At 48.2% G+C, this 25176-nt stretch overlaps 2 protein-coding genes across 9 annotated transcripts; one reads left to right on the top strand and one right to left on the bottom strand.

The window, feature by feature from the left end:
* The first annotated feature begins 4528 nt into the window (after positions 1–4528).
* On the top strand, positions 4529–15444 carry Camk1 (calcium/calmodulin dependent protein kinase I). Its single transcript, XM_036181152.1, has 12 exons — positions 4529–4678; positions 6630–6744; positions 8611–8742; positions 9821–9895; positions 9977–10115; positions 11618–11744; positions 11839–11914; positions 12185–12297; positions 12800–12878; positions 12978–13065; positions 14937–15054; positions 15164–15444. The coding sequence occupies exons 2-12, from the start codon at positions 6662–6664 to the stop codon at positions 15256–15258; spliced, it is 1125 nt and encodes a 374-aa protein (XP_036037045.1). The 5' UTR covers positions 4529–4678; positions 6630–6661; the 3' UTR covers positions 15259–15444.
* Positions 14705–23746, bottom strand: Ogg1 (8-oxoguanine DNA glycosylase). 8 transcript variants are annotated; one of them, XM_036181148.1, is made up of 7 exons: positions 23361–23746; positions 22710–22957; positions 20497–20676; positions 18177–18358; positions 16052–16202; positions 15864–15913; positions 14705–15687 (listed from the first exon to the last, which is right to left on the bottom strand). In XM_036181148.1, exons 1-7 carry the CDS (start codon positions 23495–23497, stop codon positions 15598–15600), a joined length of 1038 nt encoding a protein of 345 aa, XP_036037041.1. In that variant the 5' UTR covers positions 23498–23746; the 3' UTR covers positions 14705–15597. The 8 variants fall into 8 exon arrangements, 7 of the variants coding, with proteins under 7 accessions (XP_036037041.1, XP_036037039.1, XP_036037038.1 ...); XM_036181146.1 differs by having other exon boundaries at positions 14705–15913; positions 23361–23468; positions 23608–23733; XR_004944495.1 differs by having other exon boundaries at positions 15664–15687; positions 15864–15933; positions 23361–23733.
* Between the last annotated feature and the right edge of the window lie 1430 nt (positions 23747–25176).

Raw genomic sequence — 25176 nt, 5'->3', positions numbered from 1 at the left:
CAAGCCTGTATAGCCAATTGGTGAACTCTGGGCTCAGTGAGAGAGCCTGTCTCAAAAAATTAAGGTAGAGAGAGGTAGAGAAAACACCCGGCTGGGCAGTGGTGGCACCTGCCTTTAATCCCAGCACTCGGGAGGCAGAGGCAGGCGGATCTCTGTGAGTTCAAGGCCAGCCTGGTCTACAGAGAGAGAGATCTAGGAAAGGCACAAAGCTACACAGAGAAACCCTGTCTCAAAAAACAAACAAACAAACAAACAAACAAACAAAAAACCCCAAACACCACACAATGATATTTAAAGTTCTGCTGTAAAAGGCTATTAAATGGCCCTTCTTTTTGGCTGTATCTTTTTCTTACTAGTGAGGCAGAAAATGCCCTAGGCTTACTCCATCTCATCTACATTATTGATAATTTATTAGGTTGTTGGTATGAGCTTCATGTGTTGTTTGTATAATAAAAATATTAAGCCATTGTCTTTTTTTTTTTTTTTTTTTTTGAGACTAGATCTCATTTTGTAGTACAGGCTGGTCTGCCACTTGCGGCAACTGCCCTGCTTTAGCCACCCAAATGCTGGGATTACAGATGTGAACCACTACTTCTTGGGAAGTCTTTCTAGTCTGGTTTGTTTTTCACTGTTAACCATGATTGGGAGTAGGGTAAACTACATTTTCCCACCGCAAAAGTGAAAGAAGTTCATTTATTTTTGATTTTTCAAGACAGAGTTTCCCTGTGTAGCCCTGGGCATTCTGGAACTTACTTTGTAGACCAAGCTGGCCTCAAACTCACAGAAATCCACCTGCCTCTACCTCCTGCTGGGGTTAAAGGTGTGTACCACCACAGATAGGCAGAAGTTTTTTATTTTATTTTATTTTATGTTTTTGGTTTTTCGAGACAGGGTTTCTCTGTGTAGCTTTGCGCCTTTCCTGGAACTCACTTTGTAGACCAGGCCGGCCTCGAACTCACAGAGATCCACCTGCCTCTGCCTCCCGAGTGCCGGGATTAAAGGCGTGTGCCAACTCCGCCCGGCTAGTTTTTTATTTTTATAAATAAGCTCATCTTTCTTTTCTTTTCTCCATTGAGTTAAAGAATTGATGGGAGAACTGGGGTTGTATCTCAGTGGTACAACATTTGTCTAATACGTACAAGGCCTTGGACTCCAACTCCAGGAAAGGAGCAGAGGATGGGGGTGGAGGTGGAGAGGAGAGAAGGAAGAAGAAAGGGAAGAAAGGAATCAAATGAGAAAGAATAAAGGAAGACTGATCTATTTCTCCATGTTTTGAAAGAGGAAGAAAATGTTATCATACCCCTTTTCTGCATGTATTTGATTGTTCTCGACTGCTCACTGGAAGATGCAAGAGCTAAGCCTATTCTGTGTATCCAAACACAGGAAGAATAGGCACCAAAGGAGGTTACCCTGTTCTGTGTGACTGACAAGAACAAGCCTGAAGTGGTCCCTTGGCCCTGCCTGCCCAGTACTCCCGTTTCCTTTGGGCCAGGTACTTCTCTCCTGTTGTGTGGCTGGCTACCCACCATAGAATATTTGTCCAATATGATGCCTTATTCCCCTGACAACATTCTGGAGGCCAAGGGTAGCTGCTTCACTCAGTTACTCAGAGAGATTCAGGGACTCCGGAGTCCTTTCCTGTTAGGTAAGAATATTATTCTGTACTGGAAATGAAGTCAGCATGGGAAGAGAAATCAAGACAGGAGAGGAGAGAAGGCACTCCATGAGCTCAGCATCTCTAGTTCCAGTCTCTGATTCCCTGGTACTTGGCGGCTGTGCTTTGATCTGTACCAGCTATGGTACATCAGGTTCAAGGCTGTGAATGTAGCACTAAGGAGGTAGAAACAGAAGGTCAAGGAGGTTGAGGTCATCCTCAGACTGCATAGCAAATTTGAGGTCAACCTGGGCTATTCGAAACGCTGTCTCAACAAAATAAATAGCAGGGCTGGAGGTTAAGAGCACTTGCTGCTCTTGTGGAAGACTCAGGTTCAGTTCTCAGCACCCATACAGAGGCTAATAATTTGTTGTTGTTGTTGTTGTTGTTGTTGTTTTGAGAGAAGGTTTCTCTGTATAGCTTTGCACCTTTCCTGAAACTTGCTTTGTAGACGAGGCTGGCCTCGAACTCACAGTGATCCACCTGCCTCTGCCTCCCAAGTGCTGGGATTAAAGGTGTGCGCCACCACCACCAGGCACAGAGGCTAATAGTTAACTGCAACTACAGTTTCAAAGTATATGATGGTCTCTTTTGGCCTCCAAGGGTACTGCACACACATGGTGCACTTACATACAGGCAAAACACTCATACACATAAAATAAAAACACATAAAATAAAATCTATAAAAATAAGTAAAGAAAAATAAAGGTTAGAAAAAGTGAAGGCTTTTAAAGGCCTCTGCTATCAAACTTGACAGTCTCAATTTGACCTTTGATCTCTGGAGCCCATTTGGTAGAAGATAATCAACTCCTAAAGTGGTTCTCTGACCTCTGAACACATGCACACGCGTGTACACACACACACACACACACACACACAGTAACACACTGTGATTTTTTTAAAGTGAGAATACCTAAATGTTCCCCAGAAAAGCTTTAAAAGCAGGCAAAGTGTAAGAACATAAAAGCTGTACAAATTGGGACTGGACAGGTGGCTCAATGGTTAAACGCACTTGCTGCTCTTGCTGAGGATCCAGGACTGGTTCCCAATACCCCCATGGTGGCTCACTGTCACTTGTAATTCCTGCTCCAGATTATCAGATGCCCTCTTCTGGCTTCCAAGAGCTCCTGCATGAGTGTGGTACACATATGCACTGGTAAGCTCACACACATAGACATGAATGAAAAAGTAAATAAATCTTTTAAAAAAGCTATACCAGCTCTCAGTGGGACACCTTATCTCCCAGTAGTGTTGTCATAAACACAAAAGTGTACTAACTCTACTCTCTAGCTCAACAGTATGTTGGATGGGTGTTGAGAATACAGGTTTGGGTCTGGGTCAGAAGTGGATTAGGAATCTGAAATACCGAGATGTAAGGGAAGAAAATACCCCTTAGTCCCTGATCCTGGTCAAATCAGGTCTTTTCTTCAAGCCCTGGTTTGTACTGGATCTTGTTCTCATTGTTTTTTTGTGTGTATTTGTTTATGTGAGTGTGCAAGTCCGTGGAATGCCAGAGGAGGACGGCAAGTGTTTTGACCATCACTGTTCCCCCCAGTTCTGGGATTACAGGAGCACACAGCCACCTCCAGCTTTTTACATAGGTTCTGGGGATTTGAACTCGGGTCGTGTGCCTGAAAAGCTTACCCACTAGCTGTCTTTTGTTTGTCCTTCCTTCCTTCCTTCCTTCCTTCCTTCCTTCCTTCCTTCCTTCCTTCCTTTCTTCCTCCCTTCCTTCCTTTCTTCCTGCCCTTAAAGGAGACTCTCACCAGCTTGCTTAGAACATCTGACAACACACCTATCTCTGCCTCTGAAGTGCTAAGATTGTGTGAGCCATCATACCCAGCTTGTTTTGAACTACAGTGCCCTGTGTACTGTGCACCTATTACTCAGAACTCTCAAGAATCCGAGTCAGCCGTCAATAATCCTATATCTCAGAGAAGAAACTGATGCTCCAAAAGGTAGAGCGTGATAAGGGTAGTCAGACTATGAAACCCTTCTAGCAATCTTCCCAGGCTTGACTACTGCAGGACAGAGGATGTTGGTCAAACTGGGAGAAAGAAAGGTTGAACCCAGGAGTGAGGGCTGGGCTAGGTGGGTCAGGTTGGGAGCCAGTGCCTCCTTTGCCTGGCCCCAGGGAAGACCCACCTCTAATTCCTGCCAGCTGCTTCCCCTTCTAGCCTGGGCTCAATTTATTTCCAAAGAGCCTTGCTTAAGCCAAGCCGGGTCAGATCCCTTGGCCTGGAGCCTGCAGCCCCAGGAGCAGATTTGCTCCACCCTCCCCATCCTGGCTCCCAGCCACGGGTCTGTCACATGGCACTGTGGTCCTCTTTGGCCTGCTTCCCTAAGGATCCAGATTTAACTTCACCTCCCCCTTCCCACCTCTCTTCCCTAGTCCCTTTGAGCAGTACCTGCAAGTGTGCGGGATGAGAGCCTTGGCTCTGTTTCCACTGACTTGGGGCTTCGGTTTACCTGACTATCAAATGGGATATTGCGGCTCTTCATTTCACCAGCCCCTTACTAGTCTTCCGAACCTTCCACGGGACCAGCTAAAGGGTGGGGACAGAGGGGATAGAAGCCTAAGAACCCCAAGGGAGGTCCCAGAACTGTTCTGAAAGCAATTCCAAGCTCAAACTAGCCAGCCTCTGGTATCTCGTAAGTGTCAGTTCGAATACCATCTGCCTCCGACCAACTGCTGTTTTCAAGACATCTCTGGCCCTCACTTGTCTCCGCTGACAAGAGTCCTTCTGAAGACAAAGGGCAAAGAAGCATTTTGCAAGGGCTGTAGTAGAACCATTGGGGCCCTTCTCCAGTCCGAGAGCGCGCGGCCCCTTAACTCCCAATCCCCAGGTCCTCTGCCTCAGGCTCCTCCTCCATTGACATCAGAGCCGCAGGCGGGCGGAGAGAGCCGAGCCCCAGCCAAGCGCCCGCGACTGAGCAGGCCGGCTGACCAAGCACAGACGCGGCGGGAGCTCCGCACCAGCCACCTCGGCCCTCGCAGCCAGCCCCGACGCGGGGCAGCCGCAGGTACAGCAGGGGTCTGCCTTGCTCTGTGCCGCTGGGAGCCCCAGCTACAGGGTACTGAAGCCCAAGGGTGGGAGGGGCGCCTGGATCCTGGACTGAATAGGGTTGGGCCTTTCTCTCCCACCTCGGTCCCAAGCCCATCAGGTGCTAGGTGACCTCCAGGTATACTGCCTGGGTGTCAGAACAGGGTGCGGGGGTGGGGTGGGGGGAGGCTGTGTGCGCCTATGTCCAAGCGCTAGGCCTGACTGGAAGGGCGTAGGCATTTGGAAGTGGAGATGGGGGAGGGTATGTGAGGGGTTCCCTGAAGCAGGCATGTGCTTCAGTTGTGTAAGGGTGTCTGGGAATTCATTTTTTGTTGCATATGGTGTTCAAGGATACACACACACACACACACACACACACACACACACACACACACACACACTGGTGTCTAGCTTGCAGGGTAGGTAGTAAGTCAGAATTAGGGGAGGTTTGGTTCTGTTCTAGGGGTGTTTAGAGTTAGGTAGAGAGTTAAGGCTTGGTTTGCTGTGTAGGGCACTGGGCAGAGGGGCTGTAGATAGGATTGAAGTTACCAAGTCTGGTATGTGGGAATGGATGCCACCTTGTTCATGTGTACCTGGAATCAGTATTGGAGTGCAAGGGGTCTGGGTGAGAGGTATTTGGATGAACAGGTATGTGAGAGCATGAGTGTTCCTGGGGACCGTACATATGAACATGTATGTTGATGCCTGGGTGTATGTATATAATCAGGCGCCATGGTGTGTAGTGCGCTGGGTCTAGAAGGCAGGTGTTTGGGCTCAAGATTCATGTAAGTCCTGATGTGCAGTGTCTGCTGCAGCGTGTGGAACTGTGAGAGTCATTAATTAGTGTTGGCCTCCAGGTGAGTTCCACTTTACTTCTTGAATTCACCATTGGCTCCTTTCCTAGAAGCCTTTGGTCCTGGGATGGCTGGCTGGCCAATGCTTGGGGAACAAGGTCCCATTCAAGGAGTGGACAGTTCTGGCCAGGGTGCCTTCCCTTCATCTTTCCCAGAGGAAACAGAAAGAGGGCATCTTCCTAGAACTATGGGGGCATGGGGGGCTCTATTTGGCCTTACCCTCTGTGATTCTGGGATGCCGAGAGTCTAGTTTTCTACTGGACCAACAGAAGACAGCCTTTGCCCTCAACAAGCTTATCTGGGACCATGGCTGGGTGTGTCTTGGGCAACTTTGGACTCACCCTATCCATCTCCAACCTCAGTTTCCTAGTTTCCACTGATACATGGAGAGAGAACCCACCCTCTCTTGTAGGATGAGACAGAGAAGTCTAGGTAAAAGTTCAAGATTCATAAGGTCAGCCCAGGAGGGGATGGGTGGGACCAGTTTTCGGGCGTCTGGGACACAGACAGGAGTCAGGAGGGCTAGGCCTGGGGAGTTCCAGCTGTGGCTGATGTTGCCTTGGTAACAGTGAGAAAGAGCTATTTAAAAACGTGGCTGAGATATTGCTGGAAGCCCAGGCTGCCGGAAACCTGATTTCCAAGAGGCTAGGGTGGCAAGGAGGGAGAGGAGACACTCCAGCCCTTCCCAGGATGAGACTGGGGCATCACTGCTTCTGGGCAGAGGGTTCCTCCAGGGTGCTGCTTCTAACTGCTCTGTAGTTTTATCTGCTATCTCCCTCGAGGGGAGGGTTTCCTTGGGTGTTAGGATTCAGAGAAAGACTGGGGCAAAACGGAGAATGAAGCAGTGAAGGAATGCATGAACACTAAGAAGTTTGTTGCTAGTGGGAATGATTGTTTTTCTAGGCATAAGAATTTTGGAGCAAATGTTGAATGAACAAATGACTAGTGAAGGCTGAACGACTGCATCAATGAGCAGATCAAGGGCTGAATGAACTCATGCTGGCTGAATAGTAACGGCAAGCCATAGATTCTCAGGGAGGCTAGCCTTCTGAATCTCCCCCTCCCGTTCCCTTCCAGGAGCCCTGGCTGTGGCTGGAGGGCAGTGGGCCATGCCAGGGGCAGTGGAAGGCCCCAGGTGGAAGCAGGCAGAAGACATTAGGGATATCTATGACTTCCGAGATGTTCTGGGCACGTGAGTCTCAGGGTGGGGGTGGAGTGGGAGAGCGATGTCTGAGCCGGGGACAGAATTGGGAAGGGCTTCACTCTTGGGCCCGATGGCTGGAGAGGCTGAGTCTGGGGTGGTGCTTCCTCTGGTCAGTTGACCAGCACTTCCCTTTTCCTACAGACCAGGGCTGTAGTCAGTAGGAAATGGTGTAGACTAGTCCAGCTTTTTGTTTTTGGCTAACAGTGGGTAAGATGGGGCCTCTCTTGTACAGCCAAGAATCCTTATGAAGAGAAGAGTACAGGAGAATGAAAGAGCCATTTATCTACCTTGCTGCCAAGAGCAGCTCTTCTGGCTTAGGTTTGGAAACTGAGGCTAGGCATGGCTGTTCTTGATAGTGGAAATCCAAATTTAACTCAAACCAGGTTTCTTCCCTTTACAAGTTGGTCCTAGAGAGAGATACAGACAGACAGACAGACAGACAGACAGAAAATGACAGGTAGATGTATATTTTGATCTTACTGAGGCTGTAAAAGCTGAGTAGTCTTTTCTGGCTGGAGAACACTCCCTGAAGGAGACATGAGATCTGGGGGCTGACAGACAAGATGGACAGGCTTGTGCTTGTCAGAAAGAAGGAAGGTAATTCAAGGCAGGGGGAACAGTGCATGCAAAGGCTCAGAGGCCAGGCTGCTTTAGAAGGAGGCATAGTCTGCTGGAGCCCATAGGGCTGGGAGGAGTTGAAGCAGCCAGAGATGGCAAGGGAAAGAGAATGTAAAACCTTGAGAACAGGCTAAGGAGGCAAGAAGTAATTTCTCAGGACAGAGGAAGGCGTTTAAGACTGGCCACAGGGCCTGGAGAGGCAGCTCAGCAGCTAAGAGCACTTGCAGAGGACCAGCTTCGGTTCTCAGAGCTGATGGTGGCTCACAAGCATCTGTAATTCCAGATCCAGGGGCTCTGACGCCCTCTTCTGACCCTTGTAGGGCACCAGGTATGCATGCGGTACAGACATACATGTAGGCAAAACCCTCATACACAAAGCAAATAAAGCTGAAAAAAGAAAAAAAGAAAAAAAAAAAAAAAGACTAGCCATAGTGTGGGGGAAATTGGACAGCCAAGAATGGAGGCCAGTGTTGTGATCAGTCACTAGCTGTCCTCATTGACTAAAATGCAACCCCGAGGGATGATTTTGACTTAGGACTTATTCTCCCAGGGGAAGCAAATAGATATAGAAATAATACCTTAGCAAATCCTCCTTGATCAGTGAGTGCCAGTATGAATGGATGTATTTGTTGCTATGAGTCTGGGATAAACCACTGCCTCTTAAACTCACTGAACATATAGATTACCTATGGACCTAGTTAAAATGCAGCATTTGATTTAGGAAGTCTGGGGTGGGTAAGACCTGAGATTCTGCATTTCAAAACATTCTCAGGTAATGGTCTGATTCTGAGGTTCTAAAGGGCATTAAATTACTGACTTTAACAGAAAAAGAATCAATCGACCACACACACACAATTAAATATAATGGGGGTAGAGTTCAGGCCCAGTTGGCTCACATGTTATCAGAAAATTGTCTATTTCCCCAGCCTGGCTTCCTCTGGTTGGCTTCAGTGTGAAGCAGGTTTTCCCCAATCACTGACAAAGATACCTGCCGTCTACTCCAGGTTTACATCCCACCAGCTTACTAGGAGAGTACCTCATTCACAGTGCCAGGAAACTGGCATGTATGTGACCAGTTATTGAGCAGGGACAGACCACCCCAACTGACCAGGTCTGGAGCCATGGGGTAGCTGAGTGCTGAATGACATAGGTGGTCATGTGGGCTACCGGGGATGGAGGAGAGAGCAAGGGAAACCAGGATTCTAGCTCCTCACCTTGCAAACCTTTATCTCACAGGGGTGCCTTCTCAGAGGTAATCCTGGCAGAGGACAAGAGGACTCAGAAGCTGGTGGCCATCAAATGCATTGCCAAGAAGGCCCTGGAGGGCAAAGAGGGCAGCATGGAGAATGAGATCGCCGTCTTGCACAAGTGTGTGGGCCCTGCATTGACCCACCCCTTTTGTTCCTGTTTTAGAAATTCTTTGACTTCTGCTCCTCACAGGGACCTCTGGCAGGGAGTGACTGGCACAGAGCTAGCCTCCCAGATGAGACTGAGATGCTAGGGCTTGTTTTGATTGGGTGAATCTGTTCATGGGGCCACAAGTTCAACCACTCACATAGCTCTCTACCCACCTAAGCTTCTCCCATACAGTAAAGCAGACTATTTGCTGACCTCTTGACTAAATTAGCAGCCAACTGGTATGTTTATGCTGACAGGAGACCTGCCCATGCTGCAAAGCTTGTAGCAAGCATTTGCTACCAGTGCCTCCCACTTCCTATCTGAACAGAGGAGATGGTCATTTCATTTCCACGATTGGGGTGGGTGGGATAGTGAGGTCAGTAAGGGCAAGAGAATCGTCCAAAGTCACACAGCAAGTCTGTGGGACAGCCAAGTCTCCCTCCCCGCCAAGATCAATCAATTGGTTCATTTGTGGGGTAGTGACTGTATGCAGGTGCTGCGCCAGGCACCCTGCTTGCCTTATGTCATGTGATCTTCATGTGATGTTTTTGAAGGCCTGTTACTTGTCTTTTATAGATGAAGACACTCAGGCTGAGAGGTGCCATTCCTTTCAACAACTATTACAAGCAACTGCTCTGTACCTGGTGCTAGAATAGAGCTGAATCAGACCTTCTCTATACTTGAGGAGGTGACCTCTGGGTAGGGGAGGCTGGCAAAGGTGTAAACACGGGAAACTTAGAAGTCACATGCCCATCAGTGTTGCAAAGTGCAAAAACTAGCTCCCAAGCAGTATGTGGCAGAGGCAGGATCTGGGTGTGGGTCTGTCTGGATAGAATCAGGATCTAGACCCGGATGTGTCTAGGCAGAGGCAGCATCTGGGCCCAGATCTGTTTGACACCAGAGCCCAGCGCTGGCTCTTGCGTTCTTACCTTCTAGCACCAGCTTTTTCCCAGTGGGTTCCAGAACCTTGGTGTCCTGCCCTGGATTGCAAGTGATGGGGAGTGGGCAAGCCATCCTAAGCTCTGAACCATCTCATTTTTCCTTCTAGGATTAAGCACCCCAACATTGTAGCCCTGGATGACATCTATGAGAGTGGGGGCCACCTCTACCTCATCATGCAGCTGTGAGTGGCCTGTCTGCCCATCCTTACTCCTCTCCCTGCTGCCCTACTCTCTGGGCCAGACTTTCCTGTCCCTTGCTGCAGGGTTTCAGGTGGAGAGCTATTTGACCGCATTGTGGAGAAAGGATTCTACACAGAACGGGATGCCAGCCGCCTCATCTTCCAGGTGCTGGATGCTGTCAAGTACCTTCATGACCTGGGCATTGTGCATCGGGATCTCAAGGTGAGAATGGAGGAGGGGGGAACGGGATGGTCCGGTCTGAGAACAGATTCTGACAATCCTGCCTTGTCTGTCCTTGGGCATCTCTCAGCCCCTCACTGGAGCCTCAGCTTCCCATTTGCAAAATGAACTTCTTGTGACCCACTAAACCAGCTCCTCTTATTCCAGATTATACAGGACAAAATAAGTAGGCTGGGCTGTTATTTTAACATACATGTCCTTTTCTGATAATGGAACATCCTACTTGCTCTTTGTAGAGAACACGTGGGACAGCAGAGCTTCAGAGAAATGGATAGGGGCTTACACTGAAATACACTTTGGTCCAAGCCAAGTGTGGTGGCACATGCCTTTAATTCCAGCACTCGGGAGGCAGAGACAAGCGAATCTCTGAGTTTGAGGCCAGCCTGGTCTACAGAGTGAGTTCCAGGACAGCCAGGGCTGAACAGAGAAAAACTGTCGCAAAAAAACAAAAAACAAAAACAAAAACAAACAAACAAACAAAAAACCAACCAAAGAAAAGAGAAGAAAAAAAACAAAACAAAAACCCTCCAGTCCAGAATGGAGGGACTCTGGGACACAACAGACTTTGAAGTCTAGCCATGCTCTAACTGGCTGTTGGATCAATCACTGCCTCTAAAGGCATTAGTTTCCTCATTTGTAAAGTGGGCTTGTTCAGACTGGCCAGGCTGGTTACATGGTACAGTTAAAATCAGTCAGGTACTTACTAAGGTCCAGTATGGGAGGTAAAAAAGTAAAATTTTTGTGGTACTAGGGATTTCTGTAAGGTTTCTGAGGTCTAGGAAAATCCTTCCTGCAATCCTTTTTAAAACCTGTGGCCTTCTAGAGAATTTCCTTCGGCTTGTGTGTGTGTGTCACTGCTTATTTGCCTAGGGCCTTACGTATGATGCTAGGCAAGCGTTCTACCTACATGCCCAACTGACCCTCCCCCTTAAAAGCCTCTTTCATCTATCCCATTGCTTTTCCTTTGTTACCAGTGTTTCAGGTGAGCACACAAAGTACTATCTTCGTACACAGGTGTCACTGGATTTCCTCCCATGTCCTCCCCCTGCCCCTTCCTTCCCCTGCCCCTTCCTTCCTCAGGTAGTCTCCTTTCTGCCTTCCCCTTATACATATTCCATGACCCTTTCTTCTTCTCACTTTTTATTTTGGAGGCAGGTTCTAAACTGCCCAGGCAGGCCTTGAACTCACTGTTGTCAAGGCAAGCCTTGGGCTTTCCATTCTCCTGACCTGGCCACAGACCAGCCAGGATTCAGGGGTCTGCCATTTGTTTTGTGTCTATCAGGCTGCCATCGCACTCATCATGAACTTTTGTTCCTTCTGCTTTTACCTCCTGGGTGGTGGGCAGCAGGCATGCAAAACCGTGCCCCCTAGCTAGCTTCTGATGGATTTAGCTAGCTAGGCACAATGGATTTTGGAGAGGCAGACAGGGCTGCTAGCCTCTGGCTACCTCTGACTGCCCCTTCTCCTTTTTCCTACCTTCCAAGCCAGAGAACCTGCTGTACTACAGCCTGGATGAAGACTCCAAAATCATGATCTCTGACTTCGGCCTCTCCAAGATGGAGGACCCAGGCAGTGTGCTCTCCACAGCCTGTGGGACTCCAGGATATGTGGGTACGGAGGTCCCTAGGTTGGGGCTTGGGATGAGGAAGGAGCCAGGAGCTGTAGGACAGACATTTGTCACCACCATGTTCCTTTCCCTCCACAGCCCCCGAGGTCCTGGCCCAGAAGCCCTACAGCAAGGCCGTGGACTGCTGGTCCATAGGGGTCATTGCCTATATCCTGTAAGTGGGGGCATGATCAAGGTGGCTCACGACTGGGGCCTGATTGGCTTTTGAATGATGTAAAAGATCCAGACAATTTAGGTGTGGGTAGAATGTCAAACGCAGAGGTGTTTAGGACAGTAGGTTCAAAGGACAGAAGGCCAGATGGAAGTGAGCAAGGCAAGGAAGAGAACTTCCTGCAGGTCCCGCCTGGCTCCTGGTACTGCCCCAGTGCTCCATCTCCAAGCCAAAGAGTACATGTAAAGCTGGATGGTTTTTTTCTCTGCTCAGGCTCTGTGGCTACCCACCCTTCTACGACGAAAATGATGCCAAACTCTTTGAACAGATTTTGAAGGCCGAGTATGAGTTTGACTCTCCTTACTGGGACGACATCTCTGACTCTGGTATTTGGGTCTTTTGCCTTTTTGTCTGGGCTCAGGGACCTTCTTCCTCTTCTGTCTGTCTTTGTTCTATCTTCTAGCCCCAGACTAGAAGCTGATGTCATGTTTCACCTTAGGTTCCCTCTGCTTGGCCTCTAATCTGACAGATCTGTAGGCATGCATTCAGTCTTCACAGTATTTACAAAAATACCTCCCCTAAGGCTGACAACTTCCCTGAGGCTTAAACAGCATTAAGTGTTTCCATCTCCCATTTCATGTCCCAGTTAGGGACTAGCTTATGATGGCTGCACAGTGGTTTATACACTAGTGTGAGTGCACTGAGTGGATTCTTCTGTAAATATGTTCTCAAGGAGGGAACTAGAAAGCTGGGGTGTGTGTGGTGGTGGATAACCAGCCTAGGCCTGGTTGTATTGTTGCCAGGTGAGAGCTGAGGGAGTGAGCACTGTCTTGGGGGTGTCCACAGGCATGATCACACTGTATCTTTGCTTTTGTCTTGGGGATTCAGCCAAAGATTTCATACGGCACTTGATGGAGAAAGACCCGGAGAAGAGGTTCACCTGTGAGCAGGCCTTGCAGCACCCATGGTGAGAGCTCCCACTCCAAACGACATGTTAAGGTGGGACTTGGGGACCCCAGGTCTGCCTCCAGCCTCACAGACAAACCTGCATATACCCCCACCCTAGGATTGCAGGAGATACAGCTCTGGATAAGAATATTCACCAGTCAGTGAGCGAGCAGATCAAGAAGAACTTTGCCAAGAGCAAGTGGAAGGTCAGCACACACTGCTAATCCTTGGTCCTCCCCAGACTCAACTTGCACAGCACCCAGTACCAAGTGTATGCAGGACCTGCCCAGGGAGATTTCCCAAAGAATCTCCTATGTTCACTCTGCAAAGGCCACTTGACCTCTAAAGTCCAGAGAGGGTCTCTGAGCTCCATCTCTGGAGGGACAGTCTACTATGCAGGATTTAATGATGCAGCCCATGGGACCCAAGAAGGGTCAGAAAGGTGGCCATAGATCTGTCGGTTCACTAGTAATTAACCAGGCATAGAGAATATGCTCGAGGCAGAGGAACAGGGGTGCAGAGAGGCCAGGGTAAGAGAGTGTGGCCAAGGGTTAGCCTGCTGGGCTAGGGGGCTGGAGGAACTAAGGGAACTAAGGGTCAGAGCTAGGCTGGTAAAGGCCACTGAGATCCCCAGATGCTACAGTGGAGCACCCACCTATTGTAGAGGATGATCCCAGAAAGACTGAGAGCAGGAACTGGTCCTGAAGAAAGGATCTGCTTTCAGGATGCAGAGAAGGCAAGGAGGGAAGCCAGGGAGGGAGCAAGAACACAGAATGGTTGAAAGCAGGAGGCAGACTCACAGAAAAACAAAGATGGGAGGCATAGTGAGGGAGTGAGATGTTAAGGGCTGGCCCATAACCATGATAATGATCCTAGGGACAGAAACATGTCTTGAGAGGGTTTAGTTTTGTACATGGTCAACTTGAGAGACATGTAGGACATCTAGGTAAGTTGAATATAAAATGAGAGAAACAAGTATGACCTTTCTGCACTTCAGTTTTCTCCTTTGAAATTAATACTGTTCCAGCACTTGGGAAGGGTGAGGCAGGAGGATCGGGAATTCAGGGTCAGCCCAGTCAGCCTGCCTGGGCTAATATGAAACCTTGCCTCAAAAAGGAGGGGTGGGTGAGTATACAGCTCAGTTGGCAGAGTGATTGCCTAGCATGCATGAAACCCTGGTTGGATCATTAGCATCACATAAAACTGGACATGGTGGTGGCACATGCCTATAATCCCAGGACTCAGGAGATAGAGGTAGAATTGGAGGATAGCCTGGGCTACATGAGAACCCATCTTTTAAAAAATGAAAGAAATTAAAGCTGTTAATAGTGCTTTCCAGGGGGCTGGAGAGATGGCTCAACAGGTAAGAGCACTGCTGATCTTCCAGAGGTCCTAGGTTCAATTCCCAGTAACCACATGGTGGCTTGCAACCATCTAGAGTGGGATCTGATGACCTCCTCTGGCATAAAGGCATACATGTAGATAGAACATTCATATACATGAAATAAATAATACATCTTTAAAAAAATATATAGTGCTTTCCAGAGTCAGGAGCAGTGGCACACACCCTTAATCTCAGCACTTGGGAGTGAGAGGCAGGCAGATTGCTGTGAGTTCCAGGACAGCCAGTGCTATATAGTGAAACCCTGTCACAAACAAACACACACACAAACAGGGCTGGTCAGCCTGGTATGTAGCATACACATGCCTGTAATCCCAGCACTTTGGAGGCTGAGGCAAGGATACATAGCAAGACTGTCTAAAAGAGAAACAACATAAAAGTGCTGCATCACAGCATTGTGTGAGGATTAAATGAATAACCATACAATGTACTCAGAGTTGTGCTTGACACATAAGTGTTTACTAGAGGAATATGAATTCCTTTGTACACATTTCATACTTGTGCTTGTATGTAAGACTGAATATAACTTAGTAAAGCCTTACGGTTTTCGGGGGAGGATTTAGGGAGTCACGAAGTAACTTGTGAATGGCAATAGCAGAGCCCCTGCAAGACTCCTGATGCCGACCCCTAGCTCTCGAGGCACCTTTGGCAGCATCCCCTCCTCTCTTTCCACAGCAAGCTTTCAATGCCACCGCTGTGGTTCGGCACATGAGGAGGCTGCAGCTGGGCACCAGCCAGGAGGGGCAGGGGCAGACAGCTAGCCACGGGGAACTGCTGACGCCGACAGCCGGGGGTAAGAACCAGGGTCGTGTGGCAGGGAATAGGTGATCCATGGAGAGACGTACGGCTGGAGCTGGAGCTGAAGCCTGCCCCACAGCCACCTCTGCTCTTTCCCCACACAGGCCCAGCAGCTGGCTGCTGCTGCCGAGACTGCTGTGTGGAGCCAGGCTCGGAACTGCCCCCTGCACCACCCCCAAGCTCTAGGGCCATGGACTGAACACCAAGGAAGTCAGGGTTTCTTTCATGGGAGGGGTTGGGGGCAGCCTGCTTCCTCCTCACCCCAGAACTGAGGAGTTTCTTACCCCATCCCTCCTCACCCCTTCCCTCTCACTCCACTGCATTTTCCATACAAATGTTTCTATTTTATTGCTCCTTCTTGTAATAAAGGGAAGATAAAACAAGACAGCTCCGTATTCTCAAACAGCTCCCTCGCCCCTTCTGTAAAAACCCACTGAGGTAGGAGAGGTGAGTCTTCTTGACAGAGATGGTGGGATAGAGAAGACAAGTGGAGCACAAAGGAGAGACACCAATGACATCTTTGGTCCCCTGGTCCTACCTAGCCTTCTGGCCTCTTAGAGACCTTCCTGCGCTTTGCTGGTGGCTTCCCAGCCTGGTTCGGTTGGCGCAGATCAGCACTGAACAGCACCTATGGGAAGGGCATGAGTCTATGGGGAGGAGGGGATGTGAGGTCAGGGCTGGGGTCAATGGAGAATACTTGGGGAGGGGGTGGCAGTGGGAGTCATGAGAACAGGTGGTTGAAGAGTCCAGGGTCAAGCAGGGCTGAGGGAGGAGTCCTTTAGGGTCTGAGCTAGGTATACTTACTGCTTGGGCCCAGCCAGCATAAGGTCCCCACAGATTCCGGAAGAAGTTTCCTAAGTTAGAAGCGAGGAGGCTACATTAATTGACCCACATGCCCTCCATCCTCAGATGGGGAGTGTGGGAGAGATGATCAGGAATGCAGAGATTCTCCAACCTCCGCCCACTGCCCCAGCATCACACACTCTCCTCACCCAGTTCTTTGTTGGCCAGGGGGCTTGGGCCCTTAGCCTGGGATGTGTTAGGGTGCCAGCCGTAGTCACGCTGGGCGATCTGCCATACGTGGATGTCCACAGGCACAGCCTGGGGTTTGTCAAGCGCCATTAAGCAGATGCAGTCAGCCACCTTTGACAAAGAGTGAACTGTTGTGGAGGAATGGTAGGATCTGGCCCATATCCAAAGCCATCTGCTTCCTCTTTCCACTAAGGTAGCACTGTTCTGCATTTTCAGTCAATATGCAGTAATTACCCATTACTTCTAAAAATAGCTTCAAGAAGATGTGTTTCTAAGTGAACACCTGTGCAGACCATACTCTCATATAATCTGGGTGGGGAGAAGGTATAACATACTCTTTTTAGAGACAAGAAAACTGGGGCTCAGCCAGGTGGTGGGAACGGCACTCGCCTTTAATCCCAGCACTTAGGAGGCTGAGGCAGGTGGATCTCTCCAACCTGGTCTACAGAGTGAGTTCCAGGACACCCAGGGCTACATGGAGAAACCCTGTCTCAAAAAGCAAACAAACAGAAGAGAAGAAAACTGGGGCTTTGAAGGGTGCCTTGGCCAAAATCATACAGCAGAAATTAGGCAGTGCCAAGATTTAATGCCAGTCCATTAATTTCTTTTTTGTTGTTGTTGTTGAGACAGGGTTTCTCTGTGTAGCCCTGGCTGTCCTCGAACTCAGATATCTGCCTGCCTCTGTCTCCCTAGTGCTGAGATTAAAGGCACACGCCACCACTGCCTGGCTCCATTAAAAATTCTTTAAGTCAGTGGGGTTGAAGAGATGGTTCAGCAGTTAAGAACACTGGCTGCTCTTTCAGAAGACCTGATTTCAATACTTAACACCCACATGGTGGCTCACAACCATCTGTAACTCCAGATCTGACACCCTCTTCTGGCCTCCTCTAGCCATACATTCAAGTGGTATACAAACATACATACAGACAAAATACACATATACAGAAAAATTTTTTAAATTTCAAAATTAAGTGAATCAACCATTTAAAATTAAAAAATTATACATAGTTATCTATTCATGGGGCAAGGGTCCAAGGGAGGTCAAAGGCCAACTATGGGAGTCAGTTTCTCCTTCCACCATGTGGATCTCAGGGATTGAACTAAGGTTGTCAGGCTTGATGGCCAGTACCAAAAATTCATTTTATTTTTTTCAAGATTTGTTTTTGTGGGGGTGGGAGGGGGAGGACAGGGGAACCCATGGCTGATATGTAAAATTAAAACACAAATATCCGTATGAAAAAAAAACAAAATAAATATATTTAAAAAAAAAAGATTTGTTTTTATTTTTATTTGTGTGTGTGTATGCCATGTGTGTTCAAGTGCCCATGGAGACTAGAAGAGGGTATCAGATCCCCTGGGACTGGAGTGAGAGGTAGTTATTGAAAGCCATCTGACATGGGTGTTAGGAATCGAGCTTGGGTCCTCTGGAAGAGCAGCAAGTGCTCTTAACCTCTGGACCATCTATCTAGTTCTTGAAAATTCATTTTAAGCAAGAGAGGAATATAAAGAATAAAGACAAGTTATAAATTCCAATTGTCTTCTAGATAAATCTATTGACATCAACAAAACATTCTGTAAGCACATGCAATTTCAAGAAAAGAAAAAAAATGAAAAATAGAAACACCTTTCCATTTGTCTTCCCCAAAGTAACCAGTATTAACTTGCCTGTTCTTCCCTCTGGAATTTTCTGCAAACATACAGTAATGTACATAAAAGCATGAACACAAAAGACCTTTCTAAAAATTTATCCAAAGTGCAGCCCTTTTTTCTTTTTGGTTTTTCAAGACAGGGTTTCTCTGTGTAGCTTTGCACCTTTCCTGGAACTCACTCTGTAGCCCAGGCTGGCATTGAACTCACAGAGATCCACCTGGCTCTGCCTCCTAAGTGTGCCACCACCGCCCGGCTCACGTGCAGCCTCTTTTCTACTCTGTGCTTCTGTTTCTGATAAAACATTTGCTACTCCTTTGTCCTTCCTGTGCTTCCTCCAAGAGTCAGGCTCCCCTGGACACTCAGGTCTGCCTTGTTTCCACCTCTCCTACTCTCAGTGTGGTGAAGAGGGCATGTCCTACTTCTCTGGGGTCTCACCTTGGTGCCCACCCCAGGCAGAGTGCAGAGGGCTTTGTGGGCGTCTTCATAAGGGGCTGCTCGAAGTTGCTGCAGCCAAGCCAGCCCACCTTGCTCTTCCAGGATGGCTTTGGCGCTGGCACATACATAGCGGGCCCGGTACCCCAGGCCCAGCTTTCTGAGGTGAACCTCTACCTCTGGACCTGTGGGGGGCAGAGAGGGAAGGAGGAGTCAGGTATCCTCGCTTTGTTCCTGTCCCAGGCTAGTGTATAATGTACCCCACCTCAAGGCTTCTCTAGGCACCTCTTCCTTATTTACTGTCCTCTAGAAGTCAGGGGACAGTAGGATGTGAAAAGGAAACAGCTAAGACCTGAGCTCTGTCCCCATAAATGTTCTTGGTGCACCCCGTGTTGGGCTCTGAAGCAGGGGTTGAGGCCTCCTACTCTGGAGGACCCCCACCTGAGTTCTTTAGCTTTATTCAAGAAGTGCTCACATCCATGGCCTAAAAACCTGACGCAGAAGCTCGGGAGATGGCCCGGCAGGCAAATGCACTTTCGCATAAGCCTGATGACTTGAGTCCAATCTCAGAGTCCACATAAAAAGGCAGACGGAGAGGGTCACATCTGTGATCCCAGCACTCTTAAGGTGAGAAGGGAGGCAGAGACAGGAGAATCTGCTGGAAGCTCCCAGGCCAGCCAGCTTGGATATGCAGCTCAATGACAGAAACCAGAGACTTGCTTCAAAACAAAGAACTGACTTGTGCAAAGTTGTTTTCTGATCTTCATGTGTGTAAGTGCGCTTGCACTCACATACACTCACAAAATAATTTATAAAGAAATGATAATAACAGCAAGAGCCGTGTGTCGCACACTGATGACAAACTACATTATGCTTACTTAAGGATCCTAATGACAGCACCGCTATGTTGCACATTTTACAGAGAGAGGAAGTAAGGGCTTAGGAGAGGTGAAGTAGGCTGGAGAGATGGCTCAGCAGTTAAGAGCACTGGTTGCCCTCACAGAGGACCAGGCTTCAGTTCTTAGCATCTAAACACTGCTTCACAGCCACCAGTAGCTCCAGTTCTAGGGGATCTGACACTTTTTACTGGCTTTTGTGGGTACCAGGCATGTGCACATTGTGCACATGTATACATGTGGGCAAAACACTCATACATATAACATAAACTTTTTAAAAATCAAAACAAAACAACTAAGAGCAACTGAGGAAAATACCTGACATTGATCTGACTTCCAGAAACACATGCATTCATGCACATGCACACATACATATAAATAGTACCTACCTACTCACCCACTGATTTCCCCACCCAACACAAAAAAAGGGCATGGTGGAGATAAGATCTCCCACTCAGGTGGAGATAGCAGTGCTTATGCTCTTAAACTCATTCCTTTTCAACGCCTCACCACCAGTTTATTCACTCCCAAACCCTTCTAAATAGAAACTGGTATTTCCATCCTATAAATAAGTTAAGCCAAGCTTACAGAGGTGAATGTATTCCTTGAAGACTTATGATTACTATTATTATTTTCTGAGACAGGAATTCTCTTTGTAGCCCTGGTTATCTGAAACACACACTGTAGACCAGGCTGGCCTCAAACTCAGAGATCCACCTACTTCTGCCTCCCAAGTGCTGGGACTGAAGCCATGTGCTATCACCTCCTGGCAAAGACTTACAGTTGTTAAACCAAGAGCAGAGTCTTGAGACCCTTCTTAGCACCAAAAACCACCCCCTGTTTGAGAAAGTACCCAACGCAGGCTCCTTGCTATTTAGTCCCTAAGCACTTTACCTAGCTAAGTCTTCATGCCTTACAGGACAAGTGAGTTAGGTTCACCATAGTGACAGCAGCTTAAGTTTTCCACTTATTTCCTGTGTGCCAAACACTGCTGGATACAGGATGTATCTTTCTTTATTCAAGCCTCATGATTCTGACAGAAGATGTAATATTACGTTCCATTTCACAGATTCAAGACTGAAGCACACACGTGCTAAATAAATAACATTTTCACGTGTCAGAGCTAGGATTCAGATCTAGGCAGTATGTCTCAGATCATATGCCTGTAACCCTAAACTACTGAACACTGTGTACAGATGCTTCTCTAATGAGGTACTACTGAATATACTGGCAAATAGCCAACTAGTGCTGATCGTTCAGGGATGAGATCTGAGGATGAGTTGTAACTGGGACTGATCAGACAAAGTATGGCAGTTCTGGATGGAGACAGTGTTTGGGTTGGGGAAGTTTTGAGACAGGAGCTGGTAGCTTGGAGAGAACTGAAAAAGTCTTCCTATCCAAATGCTGAAGGGGACCCACCTACTCACCAGCCAGGGCCTGAAGGCTGGGGAAGCCATGATAAGTGACATCATCAAGCTGAATGAGTCGCGGTCCAAAGGCCTGGCATAGCCGTTCTACCATGCTAGTGATCCGAGCAATGTTGTTGTTGGAAGAACAGATGAAGGAGAAAAGGCACTCCATGGGGTCTTGTCTCAGCAGCCTCACACCTACCAGTCAGAAAGGCAGGGGGCAGTAGACACACCTGTTTTAGGATTGGCTCCCTAGAATCCCTCCACATCAGATACTACATTTAGAGGCTCCAGGAGAATGAGGGAGCAAAATCAGCGCTCGCTTGATCTCTCCTGGCTCATGGCATCCTGTGAGGTCTGAGTGGCCATCCCATTCCTGTAGCACGAATCTTAACAGGTTCTTATTAATAAAATCAAACCTGAGGCCAGTTATTGGTGTGAATGCTGGAAGATCAGAGAGACAGAACAAGCCATAGCTACCTCACCGCACCAGTTCCTCAGCTGATCCTGTTTCCTTAGACTAGAAGCCTGAGTCCTCATCTGAATGAATCTCAGCTGAACTGCTTCTCAAAAGCCTGAACAAAAGCTTCTAGTTCCTGGTTTTCACGCCTTATATACCATTATTTTCTTTCTGCTTTCTGATATCACTTCCTGGGATTAAAGGCTCACTTCCTGGGATTAAAGGCGTGAGTCACCATGCCTGGCTGTTTCCAGTGTGGCTTTAAACTCACAGAGATCTGGATGGATCTCTGCCTCCCAAGTGATAGGATTAAAGGTGTGTGTGCCACCATTTTATGGTCTCTATGTCTATCTAGTGGCTGTTCTGTCCTCTGACCCCAGATAAGTTTACTAGGGTGCACAATATTTTGGGGAACACAATACCACCACACATTCCACTGAGAAAAAACTCCACAATGCAATCACCATAAGAGCAGGGCTCTGTGTCCATTTTCTTCCTTCCTATAGCCCCAAAGAACAAATGCACTTTTGTATATAATGACAGAATGAATGATGTCACCTGCTCCAGGGCACACAGCCAGGATTAGGCCCCACATCTTTTTTTTCACTATGGTGATCATCATCATCATCACTAATATACTAACAACAGCAATTTACTAAGTACTTGTCCAATCACTTTATTTTTTGAAGGTTTTAGCTTTAATATAGTAAAATTATAGATAACAAAGTTATCAAGCAAGAATTAGTTACAATATCTAGTCTATTTGTATTTGGCAAAATTAAATATTTTATCATCTATCCTATATTTGTGAGTCTAAAGTTTCATATCTAATTTATCTTTTATCATAACCAAGGAAAATTATAACTATCTAGTCTTTAACTACATCAAAGACTCCAGAAGGATATAATATTACCTAATAAAACAGGAAGTACATTTTTTTGTTTGTTTTTTAAAAAATATTTATTTATTATGTATACTGCATGTATGACTGCAGGCCAGAAGAGGGCACCAGATCTCATTACAGATGGTTGTGAGCCACCATGTGCTTGCTGGGAATTGAACTCAGGACCTTTGGAAGAGCTGTCAGTGCTCTTAACCTCTGAGCCATCTCTCCAGCCCCTTTTTTTGATTTTCTGAGACAGGGTTTCTCTGTGTAGGTTTGCGACTTTTTCTTGGAACTCACTTGGTAGCCCAGGCTGGCCCTGAACTCACAGAGATCTGCCTGGCTCTGCCTCCCGAGTGCTGGGATTAAAGGCATGCGCCACCACTGCCCAGCTAGGAAGTACATTTTAAAATGTAGAATGAGAGAGACAGCTGGCTGCCTGAACAGTCACCCAAAGTTCCTCTGCATTGTTGGGGCATCCATCTTCAACCCACAGATCTAGAATCTCTCAGTCACTTTTTCCTGTGTCCTGTACAATGTCTGGCAGTCTCCTCTGCAAAGTAGGAACCTGAAGGGCTATCTCACCTTGTTTCCAATCACTTTGATAAGTACATTTTATTTATTTGTTATCATCATGGATAAGTGAGTGCGTGCATGAGAGTCATGGCTCCTGAGTGGAAGGTAGAGGACAACTTTAGGTAGTTGGTTCTCCTTCCACTATGGGTTCTGGAATGAAACATAAGGCCATCAGGCTTTCATGGCAAGCGCCTTTATCTGCTGAGCCTATCTCACTGGCCCCATATCTCCATTTTAGAGAAGGTAAACTGAGTCACAGAGCTGTAACTTAACCAATGTACAGAAGCCACCATCCCTGCCCCTTGAACTCACCTTGGAATTTCTGAGCCACTTTTTGGAAGTGGGAATCTACAGAAGCCCATTGGCTATAGAGCTGAGCCAAGCTGACATCCAGCTGAAAGTACTTGTGTAAGGCATCCAGCTCCTCTAGGGTGGGCCTGCCCACCTGGCTCTCGTCTTCTCGGTACACAGTACAATAGAGCTGCTCCTCGGTCTGAGTCAGTGTCCATACTTGATCTGCCAGCACGCCACTCCAGTGTTTAGGGCTTTGCTCCCTCCACCTGTGCACCAGAATTCAGTTACCCATTTTGTGCTCTGTAAGGTCCTTCCTGTCTTACAAATGTCCCACCCAAAAGCCGACTTATTTGTTATAAAGCAAAAGTAGTATGTTTTTCACCTAAAAAAAAAAGGTACTGGGGATTGAAGCTAGAGTCCTATGCAAGGGCTCTAATCACTGAGCTACATCCCTCAGATTTCCCACTGATTTTTACTGCATGGTCCTCACAACCCTGCACACTCACTGCATCTACTTCATAAAGGAGTTAACAGGCTCACCACCAGCGCTTACACTCCAAAGTGCGCTCTCATCCATCATTCCCAACATTCTTACTTCCATCATTCTTTTTGGGCAGCTCTGAGGGGTCAGCGTCCCAGGGAAGGGTCCCCCCAAGCGCAGACCCTCACCGGAAGGTCTGTCCAGAAGCTAAAACCAGGTCCAGACGCAGCTCAGAGCGTGGACACGGTATAGAGGCCCAGAGGGCCGGGCTGGAGGTTAGGGTGCGATGCCTCATGCTGCCAGACGGACAAGAGCCAAATAACATTCAGATAGCAGTCTCCTGCACATCACGACCCAGTCCACTCAGAACCCCGACCTTCCTGAGCCCTAAAGGCCTCGCTCGCAAGGGACCACGCCCCCTCGGGAGTGTAGCACCTTGGCTCCTAGATACTCCAGATCTGGTGTAAGGCCGGTCCCGGTTTAATTCGATTCTCCCTCTCCTAGGCCAGCCTCTTGCCGGGAACCAAGCTCCTACCCCGCCCGCTCAGCTTTCCTGTGGAGCAAGCCCCGCCTCTTCCTTCTGACGTGGCCCCGCCCCCGGCGCCCCCGGCGCATGACTCCTCTTCTTGAGCAGCCATGGAGAATTTTGGAAAGCCGCGCCAGTGTGGTTCTTCCGGGTCCCTGCTGACTGTCACCGGAAGTAGATCCTAGCCCCCGCCTGTTTGATCCTAGGGGTAGCCAATCCGAGGAGAAAGTGAGAGGCGCCAATGAGAACTCGGGTGCGGCGGAGTGGGCGGGCCTGTGTGAGGCGCCTTAGCGGTTGGCTTGCCGGCCTCGCTGCCGGCGATTGGCCGCCCGCGGCCGGACTCTGCCCTCTCAGGGCCTTCGGTGTGATCTCAGGGCCGGCGACTTCTCGGGCGGGCCCGCTCTGGAGCCACATCCTCGCAGGGCGTGGTGGTGCGCTCAGCGTCCCAGCACTCGGTAGGCAGAGGCGGGAGGATGGCCGCACGTTCGAGGCTGAAGTAGGCTGGGCTACATGGCGAGATCCTGTCTCAAGAAACAAACCCCTGCTCAAGCCTTTCTCCACCGAGCCTCTTTTGAGGCAGTGTGAGTGAATCCCAGAGAATCCTCTTGTCAGCCAGCGCTGTCCCTTCCACCTCCCGCCACGCGGCCCTGAGTGCGCCATCTCGGCCCCATCCTGCGGTCGCAGCTACCGTCTTCCATCTGGGCGTGTTCCTTCGGTGTACCCGATCTTCTGCCCACGCCGCGTGGAATAGGGCTTGTGTGTGGACTTTCTTTGGGGTTCACCGAGTCCAAGTACCAATATGTGGTTCCCAGACAGCCTAACGGACCAATTTAATTACCAGCACCAGCCATCTTAACCCAAAAATGAGTATTTCACTTACAATTTTCTTAAGATACTAAAAAATGCTGAGGGCTAGGAGACATGAACTTGAGATGTTAGTCTGACACACTAGGACATTTTCCATAGAGATTTTGGGGGTTGTATCTAAATTTTTGGACTACAAATTCAAAGGTAAAGTCAGCTGCTGATTTATCTTTGTGCCCTATGTACAGCAAGGCACAGCACACCTGCTAGAGCACATTAAGCATCAATATCAAACAAACGGGGTCTTTTGTCTCAGTTCATTCCCAAGTAGCTGCAAGGCCTTAGGCAGCTATATTCACTTTGGTCACCTCATCTATAGGCGCGTCCCCTTGCAGCTGCTTGGCACTTAGAAGGCATTCCCTCGTCAAGTGTTTCAGTCTTGTACAACCCTAGTGTTTGCAATTATGAGCCCAACTGTAGTGTTGGAACACTTAGGCTATGGTCCTAACAAAGGACTTAGGCATTTGGAATCCACAAAGGAAATCAGCAGTGGAATCTTCTTCTGGTTTTAGCATGCCAGCCTTCCAGACTAATGGACCTGAGTTTAAATCCAAGCTGCAACTTCTTAGTTGTAGGAACTTTGGCAAGTTAGTTCATTTTCCTAAACTTCAGCA

This window comes from Onychomys torridus, chromosome 3 (assembly GCF_903995425.1).
Source record: "Onychomys torridus chromosome 3, mOncTor1.1, whole genome shotgun sequence".
Taxonomy (NCBI): Eukaryota; Metazoa; Chordata; class Mammalia; order Rodentia; family Cricetidae; genus Onychomys; species Onychomys torridus.
This window is presented reverse-complemented; position numbering and strand designations above follow the sequence as displayed.

Excerpts from the sequence above, each read along its gene's own strand:
- Ogg1 (XM_036181145.1), bottom strand. The coding sequence starts at position 23,497 with ATGTTATTTGGCTCTTGTCCGTCTGGCAGCATGAGGCATCGCACCCTA. Across the intron at positions 16,203-18,176 it reads TGCCTGGGGTGGGCACCAAG|GTGGCTGACTGCATCTGCTT; the intron begins GTGAGACCCCAG and ends TCTTTGTCAAAG. Across the intron at positions 15,914-16,051 it reads CCTGGCCAACAAAGAACTGG|GAAACTTCTTCCGGAATCTG; the intron begins GTGAGGAGAGTG and ends CTTCTAACTTAG.
- Camk1 (XM_036181152.1), top strand. The coding sequence starts at position 6,662 with ATGCCAGGGGCAGTGGAAGGCCCCAGGTGGAAGCAGGCAGAAGACATT. Across the intron at positions 9,896-9,976 it reads CTCTACCTCATCATGCAGCT|GGTTTCAGGTGGAGAGCTAT; the intron begins GTGAGTGGCCTG and ends CCCTTGCTGCAG. Across the intron at positions 11,745-11,838 it reads TGGGACTCCAGGATATGTGG|CCCCCGAGGTCCTGGCCCAG; the intron begins GTACGGAGGTCC and ends TTCCCTCCACAG.